This window comes from Oncorhynchus mykiss, chromosome 3 (genome assembly GCF_057628025.1).
Source record: "Oncorhynchus mykiss isolate SJ-2025 chromosome 3, ASM5762802v1, whole genome shotgun sequence".
Classification (NCBI taxonomy): domain Eukaryota; kingdom Metazoa; phylum Chordata; class Actinopteri; order Salmoniformes; family Salmonidae; genus Oncorhynchus; species Oncorhynchus mykiss.
Genome location: NC_143024.1, coordinates 3065705 through 3079174, shown reverse-complemented (window position 1 = coordinate 3079174; position 13470 = coordinate 3065705). Strand labels below are relative to the sequence as shown.

General features: G+C 47.8%; 1 protein-coding gene across 1 annotated transcript in view; it reads left to right on the top strand.

Annotated features, from left to right (window-relative positions):
* The window catches only part of spag1b (sperm associated antigen 1b), a 58932-nt gene that overhangs the window by 23128 nt on the left and 22334 nt on the right, over positions 1 to 13470 (top strand). The window contains exons 11-12 of the mRNA XM_090219374.1: positions 5327 to 5426; positions 11809 to 11961. Coding sequence (XP_090075500.1) covers positions 5327 to 5426; positions 11809 to 11961 — 253 coding nt within the window. The remainder of the gene's footprint in view (positions 1 to 5326; positions 5427 to 11808; positions 11962 to 13470) is intronic.

Sequence of the window (13470 nt, the reverse complement as noted above, 5' to 3'; positions counted from 1 at the left end):
AATGCAGGGTTATTAATGCTGTCATACACAGTATAATGCAGGGTTATTAATGCTGTCATACACAGTATAATGCAGGGTTATTACTGCTGTCATACACAGTATAATGCAGGGTTATTAATGCTGTCATACACAGTATAATGCAGGGTTATTAATGCTGTCATACACAGTATAATGCAGGGTTATTAATGCTGTCATACACAGTATAATGCAGGGTTATTAATGCTGTCATACACAGTATAATGCAGGGTTATTACTGCTGTCATACACAGTATAATGCAGGGTTATTAATGCTGTCATACACAGTATAATGCAGGGTTATTAATGCTGTCATACACAGTATAATGCAGGGTTATTAATGCTGTCATACACAGTATAATACAGGGTTATTACTGCTGTCATACACAGTATAATGCAGGGTTATTAATGCTGTCATACACAGTATAATGCAGGGTTATTAATGCTGTCATACACAGTATAATGCAGGGTTATTACTGCTGTCATACACAGTATAATGCAGGGTTATTAATGCTGTCATTCACAGTATAATGCAGGGTTATTAATGCTGTCATACACAGTATAATGCAGGGTTATTAATGCTGTCATACACAGTATAATGCAGGGTTATTAATGCTGTCATACACAGTATAATGCAGGGTTATTAATGCTGTCATACACAGTATAATGCAGGGTTATTAATGCTGTCATACACAGTATAATGCAGGGTTATTCATGCTGTCATACACAGTATAATGCAGGGTTATTAATGCTGTCATACACAGTATAATGCAGGGTTATTAATGCTGTCATACACAGTATAATGCAGGGTTATTACTGCTGTCATACACAGTATAATGCAGGGTTATTAATGCTGTCATACACAGTATAATGCAGGGTTATTAATGCTGTCATACACAGTATAATGCAGGGTTATTAATGCTGTCATACACAGTATAATGCAGGGTTATTCATGCTGTCATACACAGTATAATGCAGGGTTATTAATGCTGTCATACACAGTATAATGCAGGGTTATTAATGCTGTCATACACAGTATAATGCAGGGTTATTACTGCTGTCATACACAGTATAATGCAGGGTTATTAATGCTGTCATACACAGTATAATGCAGGGTTATTAATGCTGTTTGGTGTCATGATGTGACCTGTCTGTCTGTCTGTCTGTCTTCTGTCTGTCTACCAAGCCCCTCCTATGTGACGTCTGTCTGTCTGTCTGTCTGTCTGTCTGTCTACCAAGCCCCTCCTATGTGATGTCTATCGGTCTGTCGCTCTACCAAGCCCCTCCTATGTGATGTCTATCTGTCTGTCTCTCTACCAAGCCCCTCCTATGTGATGTCTATCTGTCTGTCTGTCTACCAAGTCCCTCCTATGTGATGTCTATCTGTCTGTCTGTCTGTCTACCAAGTCCCTCCTATGTGATGTCTGTCTGTCTGTCTGTCTGTCTGTCTGTCTGTCTACCAAGCCCCTCCTATGTGATGTCTATCGGTCTGTCTCTCTACCAAGCCCCTCCTATGTGATGTCTATCTGTCTGTCTCTCTACCAAGCCCCTCCTATGTGATGTCTATCTGTCTGTCTCTCTACCAAGCCCCTCCTATGTGATATCTGTCTGTCTGTCTGTCTGTCTGTCTGTCTGTCTACCAAGCCCCTCCTATGTGATGTCTATCTGTCTGTCTGTCTACCAAGTCCCTCCTATGTGATGTCTATCTGTCTGTCTGTCTGTCTACCAAGTCCCTCCTATGTGATGTCTATCTGTCTGTCTGTCTGTCTGTCTACCAAGTCCCTCCTATGTGATGTCTGTCTGTCTGTCTGTCCGTCCGTCCGTCCGTCCTCCGTACATAATCTTTCCAGATCCTTGATATCCTTCATTGTCAAACCACAGGTTATCAATGGGTTTAATGTCCGGTGACTGCAAAAGGTTAATTTTGTGGTCAATTGACAATTTATTTTCTGTCTGTCTGTCCGTAACAAATCATTAAAATCCAGACAGAAAATATTTACACAAGAAGCAATCTAATATCACACAGTCCGTCCGCGACGCTGACTAAATGAAAGAGTGATGATGTCACTGGGAGTCACATGCCTTTACCTCCTACCACACACAGGAAGTTCATTCTACACTCTGTAGGGAGACATGTGTCACAGTGAGACACTCTGTAGGGAGAAATGTCACAGTGAGACGCTCTGTAGGGAGAAATGTCACAGTGAGACGCTCTGTAGGGAGAAATGTGTCACAGTGAGACGCTCTGTAGGGAGAAATGTCACAGTGAGACGCTCTGTAGGGGGAAATGTCACAGTGAGACGCTCTGTAGGGAGAAATGTCACAGTGAGACGCTCTGTAGGGAGACATGTCTCCCAGTGAGACGCTCTGTAGGGAGAAATGTCACAGTGAGACGCTCTGTAGGGAGAAATGTCACAGTGAGACGCTCTGTAGGGAGACATGTCTCCCAGTGAGACGCTCTGTAGGGGGAAATGTCACAGTGAGACACTCTGTAGGGAGAAATGTCACAGTGAGACGCTCTGTAGGGAGACATGTCTCCCAGTGAGACGCTCTGTAGGGAGAAATGTCACAGTGAGACGCTCTGTAGGGGGAAATGTCACAGTGAGACACTCTGTAGGGGGAAATGTCACAGTGAGACGCTCTGTAGGGAGACATGTCTCCCAGTGAGACGCTCTGTAGGGAGAAATGTCACAGTGAGACGCTCTGTAGGGAGACATGTCACAGTGAGACACTCTGTAGGGAGAAATGTCACAGTGAGACGCTCTGTAGGGAGACATGTCTCCCAGTGAGACACTCTGTAGGGAGAAATGTCACAGTGAGACGCTCTGTAGGGAGACATGTCACAGTGAGACACTCTGTAGGGGGAAATGTCACAGTGAGACACTCTGTAGGGAGACATGTCACAGTGAGACACTCTGTAGGGAGAAATGTCACAGTGAGACGCTCTGTAGGGAGACATGTCTCCCAGTGAGACACTCTGTAGGGAGACATGTCACAGTGAGACACTCTGTAGGGAGAAATGTCACAGTGAGACGCTCTGTAGGGAGAAATGTCACAGAGCGAAACGCTCTGTCGTTGTTGAGAAATGTCTCCCAGGCAGTGGAACTGAAGCGTCTCCCGATGTGTCCAGACTGGCTTTTCCACCAGCCGTAGTAGCAGCAGGCCAGAGACCAGACCTGCCATACTTATTAAGATAGTTGAACAGATACCACATTCCACTTCCTGTAAAGCATTTGGTCCAATCAGGTTAGGAATGTACTGTAGGTAGGAAGTCAGCTGGGAATGAGTCAGATCTGGTGAGACCACAGACCGTGTTTAAACATACAGAGGAGACTATGTCATTGTGACATTATAACCGTAAACACCTAACGTCTGATCCCAGTACAGGCCTCTTGGAAGTCACATTATAACAGTGTATTCCTAACGTCTGATCCCAGTACAGGCCTCCTTATTTAACATCCTGCCTTGGTTTGTTTTCATTAGAATCCCCTCCTGTGTTTCAACATGCCCAGTCCGTCTCACACCCAGAACCCAGGGGCACATTCAACTACTACTTTCATACTGTGGTACAAAAGGCCTTCCTCATTATCCTCACCCAGAACCCAGGGGCACATTCAACTACTACTTTCACACTGTGGTACAAAAGGCCTTCCTCATTATCCTCACCCAGAACCCAGGGGCACATTCAACTACTACTTTCATACTGTGGTACAAAAGGCCTTCCTCATTATCCTCACCTCAGACCTTTATCAATGATTCATACTAGCATGCAACAGCACGCTCCGTATCGACAGCCCACTCGGACTGACCACTACAGCCCCATGATGGAGGTTACAACTTGACTGTCTGAGGACCTGTGTAATAATGTCTCTGTGTCTGGTTGGTAGGATTGGACAGTCCTGAGGACCTGTGTAATAATGTCTGTCTCTGTGTCTGGTTGGTAGGATTGGACAGTCCTGAGGACCTGTGTAGTAATGTCTCTGTGTCTGGCTGGTAGGATTGGACAGTCCTGAGGACCTGTGTAATAATGTCTGTCTCTGTGTCTGGTTGATAGGATTGGACAGTCCTGAGGACCTGTGTAATAATGTCTCTGTGTCTGGTTGGTAGGATTGGACAGTCCTGAGGACCTGTGTAGTAATGTCTCTGTGTCTGGCTGGTAGGATTGGACAGTCCTGAGGACCTGTGTAATAATGTCTGTCTGTGTCTGGTTGATAGGATTGGACAGTCCTGAGGACCTGTGTAATAATGTCTCTGTGTCTGGTTGATAGGATTGGACAGTCCTGAGGACCTGTGTAATAATGTCTGTCTCTGTGTCTGGTTGATAGGATTGGACAGTCCTGAGGACCTGTGTAATAATGTCTCTGTGTCTGGTTTATAGGATTGGACAGTCCTGAGGACCTGTGTAATAATGTCTGTCTCTGTGTCTGGTTGGTAGGATTGGACAGTCCTGAGGACCTGTGTAATAATGTCTGTCTCTGTGTCTGGTTGGTAGGATTGGACAGTCCTGAGGACCTGTGTAATAATGTCTCTGTGTCTGGTTGATAGGATTGGACAGTCCTGAGGACCTGTGTAATAATGTCTCTGTGTCTGGTTGATAGGATTGGACAGTCCTGAGGACCTGTGTAAAAATGTCTGTCTCTGTGTCTGGTTGGTAGGATTGGACAGTCCTGAGGACCTGTGTAATAATGTCTCTGTGTCTGGTTGATAGGATTGGACAGCCCTGAGGACCTGTGTAATAATGTCTGTCTCTGTGTCTGGTTGGTAGGATTGGACAGTCCTGAGGACCTGTGTAATAATGTCTCTGTGTCTGGTTGATAGGATTGGACAGTCCTGAGGACCTGTGTAATAATGTCTGTCTCTGTGTCTGGTTGGTAGGATTGGACAGTCCTGAGGACCTGTGTAATAATGTCTGTCTCTGTGTCTGGTTGATAGGATTGGACAGCCCTGAGGACCTGTGTAATAATGTCTGTCTCTGTGTCTGGTTGGTAGGATTGGACAGTCCTGAGGACCTGTGTAATAATGTCTGTCTCTGTGTCTGGTTGGTAGGATTGGACAGTCCTGAGGACCTGTGTAATAATGTCTCTGTGTCTGGTTGATAGGATTGGACAGTCCTGAGGACCTGTGTAATAATGTCTCTGTGTCTGGTTGATAGGATTGGACAGTCCTGAGGACCTGTGTAATAATGTCTCTGTGTCTGGTTGATAGGATTGGACAGTCCTGAGGACCTGTGTAATAATGTCTCTGTGTCTGGTTGATAGGATTGGACAGTCCTGAGGACCTGTGTAATAATGTCTCTGTGTCTGGTTGATAGGACTGGACAGTCCTGAGGACCTGTGTGTGCTCTACTCTAACAGAGCAGCCTGCTACCTGAAAGATGGAAACAGCTCTGAGTGTATACAGGACTGCACCAGGTGAGACCCTCCCTCAACAACTATACATTATCATAGACATTATAAACATTATCATAGACATATACATTATCAGACATTATTATAGACATTATTATAGACATTATAGACATTATAGAAATAATTATAGACGTTATTATATACGTTATTATAGACCTTATTATAGACATGATTATATACATTATTTTAGACAAACATTATTATAGACATTTTTTATTTTACCTTTATTTAACTAGGCAAGTCAGTTAAGAACAAATTCTTATTTTCAATGACGGCCTAGGAACAGTGGGTTAACTGGTGGGTTAACTGCCTGTTCAGGGGCAGAACGACAGATTTGTACCTTGTCAGCTCGGGGGTTTGAACTTGCAACCTTTCGGTTACTAGTCCAACGCTGTAACCATTAGGCTGCCCTACTGCAGACCACAGGGACCAGTCTATTCCCTATATAGTGCCCTACTGCAGACCACAGGGACCAGTCTATTCCCTATATAGTGCCCTACTGCAGACCACAGGGACCAGTCTATTCCTATATAGTGCCCTACTGCAGACTACAGGGACCAGTCTATTCCCTATATAGTGCCCTACTGCAGACTACAGGGACCAGTCTATTCCCTATATAGTGCCCTACTGAAGACTACAGGGACCAGTCTATTCCCTATATAGTGCCCTACTGCAGACTACAGGGACCAGTCTATTCCTATATAGTGCCCTACTGCAGACCACAGGGACCAGTCTATTCCTATATAGTGCCCTACTGCAGACTACAGGGACCAGTCTATTCCCTATATAGTGCCCTACTGCAGACTACAGGGACCAGTCTATTCCCTATATAGTGCCCTACTGCAGACCACAGGGACCAGTCTATTCCCTATATAGTGCCCTACTGCAGACTACAGGGACCAGTCTATTCCCTATATAGTGCCCTACTGCAGACTACAGGGACCAGTCTATTCCCTATATAGTGCCCTACTGCAGACCACAGGGACCAGTCTATTCCCTATATAGTGCCCTACTGCAGACTACAGGGACCAGTCTATTCCCTATATAGTGCCCTACTGCAGACTACAGGGACCAGTCTATTCCCTATATAGTGCCCTACTGCAGACTACAGGGACCAGTCTATTCCCTATATAGTGCCCTACTGCAGACTACAGGGACCAGTCTATTCCCTATATAGTGCCCTACTGCAGACCACAGGGACCAGTCTATTCCCTATATAGTGCCCTACTGCAGACTACAGGGACCAGTCTATTCCCTATATAGTGCCCTACTGCAGACTACAGGGACCAGTCTATTCCCTATATAGTGCCCTACTGCAGACTACAGGGACCAGTCTATTCCTATATAGTGCCCTACTGCAGACTACAGGGACCAGTCTATTCCCTATATAGTGCCCTACTGCAGACCACAGGGACCAGTCTATTCCCTATATAGTGCCCTACTGCAGACCACAGGGACCAGTCTATTCCCTATATAGTGCCCTACTGCAGACCACAGGGACCAGTCTATTCCTATATAGTGCCCTACTGCAGACTACAGGGACCAGTCTATTCCCTATATAGTGCCCTACTGCAGACTACAGGGACCAGTCTATTCCCTATATAGTGCCCTACTGCAGACTACAGGGACCAGTCTATTCCCTATATAGTGCCCTACTGCAGACTACAGGGACCAGTCTATTCCCTATATAGTGCCCTACTGCAGACTACAGGGACCAGTCTATTCCCTATATAGTGCCCTACTGCAGACTACAGGGACCAGTCTATTCCCTATATAGTGCCCTACTGCAGACTACAGGGACCAGTCTATTCCCTATATAGTGCCCTACTGCAGACTACAGGGACCAGTCTATTCCCTATATAGTGCCCTACTGCAGACCACAGGGACCAGTCTATTCCCTATATAGTGCCCTACTGCAGACTACAGGGACCAGTCTATTCCCTATATAGTGCCCTACTGCAGACCACAGGGACCAGTCTATTCCCTATATAGTGCCCTACTGCAGACTACAGGGACCAGTCTATTCCCTATATAGTGCCCTACTGCAGACTACAGGGACCAGTCTATTCCTATATAGTGCCCTACTGCAGACCACAGGGACCAGTCTATTCCCTATATAGTGCCCTACTGCAGACTACAGGGACCAGTCTATTCCTATATAGTGCCCTACTGCAGACCACAGGGACCAGTCTATTCCCTATATAGTGCCCTACTGCAGACTACAGGGACCAGTCTATTCCCTATATAGTGCCCTACTGCAGACCACAGGGACCAGTCTATTCCCTATATAGTGCCCTACTGCAGACCACAGGGACCAGTCTATTCCCTATATAGTGCCCTACTGCAGACCACAGGGACCAGTCTATTCCCTATATAGTGCCCTACTGCAGACTACAGGGACCAGTCTATTCCCTATATAGTGCCCTACTGCAGACTACAGGGACCAGTCTATTCCCTATATAGTGCCCTACTGCAGACCACAGGGACCAGTCTATTCCCTATATAGTGCCCTACTGCAGACTACAGGGACCAGTCTATTCCTATATAGTGCCCTACTGCAGACCACAGGGACCAGTCTATTCCCTATATAGTGCCCTACTGCAGACTACAGGGACCAGTCTATTCCCTATATAGTGCCCTACTGCAGACCACAGGGACCAGTCTATTCCCTATATAGTGCCCTACTGCAGACTACAGGGACCAGTCTATTCCCTATATAGTGCCCTACTGCAGACCACAGGGACCAGTCTATTCCCTATATAGTGCCCTACTGCAGACCACAGGGACCAGTCTATTCCCTATATAGTGCCCTGGTCCTTAGTGAAAAGGAACAGAGAGAGTTACAGCAGAGGCTAAACAGTGTACCCCCCCTGTCACATCTGGATCCAGCCAATCAAGTTCTGGAGGAGACAACACTATAGAGGAGGCTTGGGTGGTCTGGTTGAAACCATAGAGGAGGCTTGGTTGGTCTGGTTGAAACCATAGAGGAGGCTTGGTTGGTCTGGTTGAAACCATAGAGGAGGCTTGGTTGGTCTGGTTGAAACCATAGAGGAGGCTTGGTTGGTCTGGTTGAAACCATAGAGGAGGCTTGGTTGGTCTGGTTGAAACCATAGAGGAGGCTTGGTTGGTCTGGTTGAAACCATAGAGGAGGCTTGGCTGGTCTGGTTGGTCTGGTTGAAACCATAGTGGAGGCTTGGTTGGTCTGGTTGAAACCATAGAGGAGGCTTGGTTGGTCTGGTTGAAACCATAGAGGAGGCTTGGCTGGTCTGGTTGGTCTGGTTGAAACCATAGTGGAGGCTTGGTTGGTCTGGTTGAAACCATAGAGGAGGCTTGGTTGGTCTGGTTGAAACCATAGTGGAGGCTTGGTTGGTGTGGTTGAAACCATAGAGGATGCTTGGTTGGTCTGGTTGAAACCATAGAGGAGGCGTGGTTGGTCTGGTTGGTCTGGTTGAAACCATAGAGGAGGCTTGGTTGGTCTGGTTGAAACCATAGAGGAGGCTTGGTTGGTCTGGTTGAAACCATAGAGGAGGCTTGGTTGGTCTGGTTGAAACCATAGAGAAGGCTTGGCTGGTCTGGTTGGTCTGGTTGAAACCATAGAGGAGGCTTGGTTGGTCTGGTTGAAACCATAGAAGAGGCTTGGTGGGTCTGGTTGAAAACATAGAGGAGGCTTGGTTGGTCTGGTTGGTCTGGTTGAAACCATAGTGGAGGCTTGGCTGGTCTGGTTGGTGTGGTTGAAACCATAGAGGAGGCTTGGCTGGTCTGGTTGGTCTGGTTGAAACCATAGAGGAGGCTTGGGTGGTCTGGTTGAAACCATAGTGGAGGGCGTGGTTGGTCTGGTTGGTCTGGTTGAAACCATAGAGGAGGCTTGGTTGACCTGGTTGAAACCATAGAGGAGGCTTGGCTGGTCTGGTTAGTCTGGTTGAAACCATAGAGGAGGCTTGGCTGGTCTGGTTGGTCTGGTTAAAACCATAGTGGAGGCTTGGTTGGTCTGGTTGGTCTGGTTGAAACCATAGAGGCTTAGCTGGTCTGGTTGGTCTGGTTGAAACCATAGTGGAGGCTTGGCTGGTCTGGTTGAAACCATAGTGGAGGCTTGGCTGGTCTGGTTGGTCTGGTTGAAACCATAGTGGAGGCTTGGCTGGTCTGGTTGGTGTGGTTGAAACCATAGAGGAGGCTTGGCTGGTCTGGTTGGTCTGGTTGAAACCATAGAGGAGGCTTGGGTGGTCTGGTTGAAACCATAGTGGAGGCTTGGTTGGTCTGGTTGGTCTGGTTGAAACCATAGTGGAGGCTTGGCTGGTCTGGTTGAAACCATAGTGGAGGCTTGGTTGGGCTGGTTGGTGTGGTTGAAACCATAGTGGAGGCTTGGCTGGTCTGGTTGGTGTGGTTGAAACCATAGAGGAGGCTTGGCTGGTCTGGTTGGTCTGGTTGAAACCATAGTGGAGGCTTGTCAGGTCTGGTTGGTCTGGTTGAAACCATAGTGGAGGCTTGGCTGGTCTGGTTGGTGTGGTTGAAACCATAGAGGAGGCTTGTCAGGTCTGGTTGGTGTGGTTGAAACCATAGAGGAGGCTTGTCAGGTCTGGTTGGTCTGGTTGAAACCATAGAGGAGGCTTGGTTGGTCTGGTTGAAACCATAGAGGAGGCTTGGTTGGTCTGGTTGAAACCATAGAGGAGGCTTGGTTGGTCTGGTTGAAACCATAGAGGAGGCTTGGCTGGTCTGGTTGAAACCATAGAGGAGGCTTGGTTGGTCTGGTTGAAACCATAGAGGAGGCTTGGCTGGTCTGGTTGAAACCATAGAGGAGGCTTGGCTGGTCTGGTTGAAACCATAGAGGAGGCTTGGTTGGTCTGGTTGGTCTGGTTGAAACCATAGAGGAGGCTTTGTGGGTCTGGTTGAAACCATAGAGGAGGCTTGGCTGGTCTGGTTGGTCTGGTTGAAACCATAGTGGAGGCTTGGCTGGTCTGGTTGAAACCATAGAGGAGGTCTGGTTGGAGTTCTGGTGCATGGGTAAATTCACTGGGAAAGCCAAGCCAGAAAATATTCCTCATTACAACCTGTGTGCTGTGATAATTGCGTTGTTTGCTCTATAACCTGTTAGTTCATATGCCTTGACATCATGTTAAATAGGTCTAAGGCCTTGACATCGTGATAGATAGGCCTAAGGCCTGAGACAATAAGAATAAATTCAACCACACCTTTGTTTCATCACAAACCCTGAGTCTGATACAGTGACATCTGATTTGTGTGTGTGTGTGTGTGTGTGTGTGTGCGTTCGTTCGTTCGTTCAAGTAGAACTGGTATAGAAACACCAATGCCATCCTCCTCTCTTCATGTTGACTCACCCTACTGGTAGAGAAACACCAATGCATCCTCCCATTGTCATGTTGACTCACCCTACTGGTAGAGAACTGTAGGTGTGTACAGGGCCAGACTTGATCCCTTCCCGTCCTCAGTCTCATGCTACATGTGCTAGGTACTATAGTGTGGGTGTATACAGGGCCAGACTTGATCCCTTCCTATCCTCAGTCTCATGCGCTAGGTAGCTAGGTACTATAGTGTAGGTGTATACAGGGCCAGACTTGATCCCTTCCCATCCTCAGTCTCATGCTACATGTGCTAGGTACTATAGTGTAGGTGTATACAGGGCCAGACTTGATCCCTTCCCGTCCTCAGTCTCATGCTACATGTGCTAGGTACTATAGTGTGGGTGTATACAGGGCCAGACTTGATCTCTTCCCATCCTCAGTCTCATGCTACATGCGCTAGGTAGCTAGGTACTATAGTGTGGGTGTATACAGGGCCAGACTTGATCCCTTCCCGTCCTCAGTCTCATGCTACATGCGCTAGGTACTATAGTGTGGGTGTATACAGGGCCAGACTTGATCTCTTCCCATCCTCAGTCTCATGCTACATGCGCTAGGTAGCTAGGTACTATAGTGTGGGTGTATACAGGGCCAGACTTGATCCCTTCCCGTCCTCAGTCTCATGCTACATGCGCTAGGTACTATAGTGTGGGTGTATACAGGGCCAGACTTGATCTCTTCCCATCCTCAGTCTCATGCTACATGCGCTAGGTAGCTAGGTACTATAGTGTAGGTGTATACAGGGCCAGACTTGATCTCTTCCCGTCCTCAGTCTCATGCGCTAGGTAGCTAGGTAATATAGTGTAGGTGTATACAGGGCCAGACTTGATCCCTTCCCGTCCTCAGTCTCATGCTACATGCGCTAGGTAGCTAGGTACTATAGTGTGGGTGTATACAGGGCCAGACTTGATCTCTTCCCGTCCTCAGTCTCATGCTACATGCGCTAGGTAGCTAGGTACTATAGTGTGGGTGTATACAGGGCCAGACTTGATCTCTTCCCGTCCTCAGTCTCATGCTATTTAAACCTGCAGGTCCTTGGAGCTGCAGCCCTTCTCCCTCAAGCCCCTCCTACGCAGAGCCATGGCTTATGAGACTATGGAGCGGTACCGACAGGCCTACGTGGATTACAAGACCGTGCTGCAGATAGATATCAGTGTGCAGGCTGCACACGACAGTGTTAACAGGTAAACTACTCCACCTTTACCCTCATTAGACAGTGTTAACAGGTAAACTACTCCACCTTTACCCTCATTAGACAGTGTTAACAGGTAAACTACTCCACCCTCACCTTTACCCTCATTAGACAGTGTTAACAGGTAAACTACTCCCCTCACCTTTACCCTCATTAGACAGTGTTAACAGGTAAACTACTCCACTCACCTTTACCCTCATTAGACAGTGTTAACAGGTAAACTACTCCACCACCCTCATCTTTACCCTCATTAGACAGTGTTAACAGGTAAACTACTCCACCTTTACCCTCATTAGACAGTGTTAACAGGTAAACTACTCCACCACCCTCACCTTTACCCTCATTAGGGTTGCAAAGTTCCGTTAACTTCCCAAACTTCCCAGGTTTTCCAGAAATCCCAGTTGGTGGATTCCTGGAATCAGGAGACTGTGAGCAGGTCATCTGGAATCAAGAGACCATGAGCAGGCCTTCTGGAATCAGGAGACCATGAGCAGGCCATCTGGAATCAGGAGACCGTGAGCAGACCATCTCGAATCCACCGAGCAGGCCATCTGGAATCAGGAGACCATGAGCAGGTCATCTGGAATCAAGAGACCATGAGCAGGCCTTCTGGAATCAGGAGACCATGAGCAGGCCATCTGGAATCAGGAGACCGTGAGCAGGCCATCTGGAATCAGGAGACCGTGAGCAGGCCTTCTGGAATCAGGAGACCGTGAGCAGGCCTTCTGGAATCAGGAGACCGTGAGCAGGCCATCTGGAATCAGGTGACTGTGAGCAGGCCATCTGGAATCAGGAGACTGTGAGCAGGCCATATGGAATCAGGAGACTGTGAGCAGGCCATCTGGAATCAGGAGACTGTGAGCAGGCCATCTGGAATCAGGAGACCGTGAGCAGGCCTTCTGGAATCAGGAGACCATGAGCAGGCCATCTGGAATCAGGAGACCGTGAGCAGGCCATCTGGAATTAGGAGACCGTGAGCAGGCCATCTGGAATCAGGAGACCGTGAGCAGGCCATCTGGAATCAGGAGACCGTGAGCAGGCCATCTCGAATCCACCGAGCAGGCCATCTGGAATCAGGAGACCATGAGCAGGCCATCTGGAATCAAGAGACTGTGAGCAGGCCATCTGGAATCAGGAGACTGTGTGCAGGCCCTCTGGAATCAGGAGACCATGAGCAGGCCATCTGGAATCAGGAGACCATGGAGCAGGCCATCTGGAATCAGGAGACCGTGAGCAGGCCATCTGGAATCAGGAGACCATGAGCAGGCCATCTGGAATCAGGAGACCGTGAGCAGGCCATCTGGAATCAGGAGACTATGAGCAGGCCATCTGGAATCAGGAGACTATGAGCAGGCCATCTGGAATCCACCGAGCAGGCCATCTGGAATTAGGAGACCGTGAGCAGGCCATCTGGAATCAGGAGACTATGAGCAGGCCATCTGGAATCAGGAGACTATGAGCAGGCCATCTGGAATCCACCGAGCAGGCCATCTGGAATTAG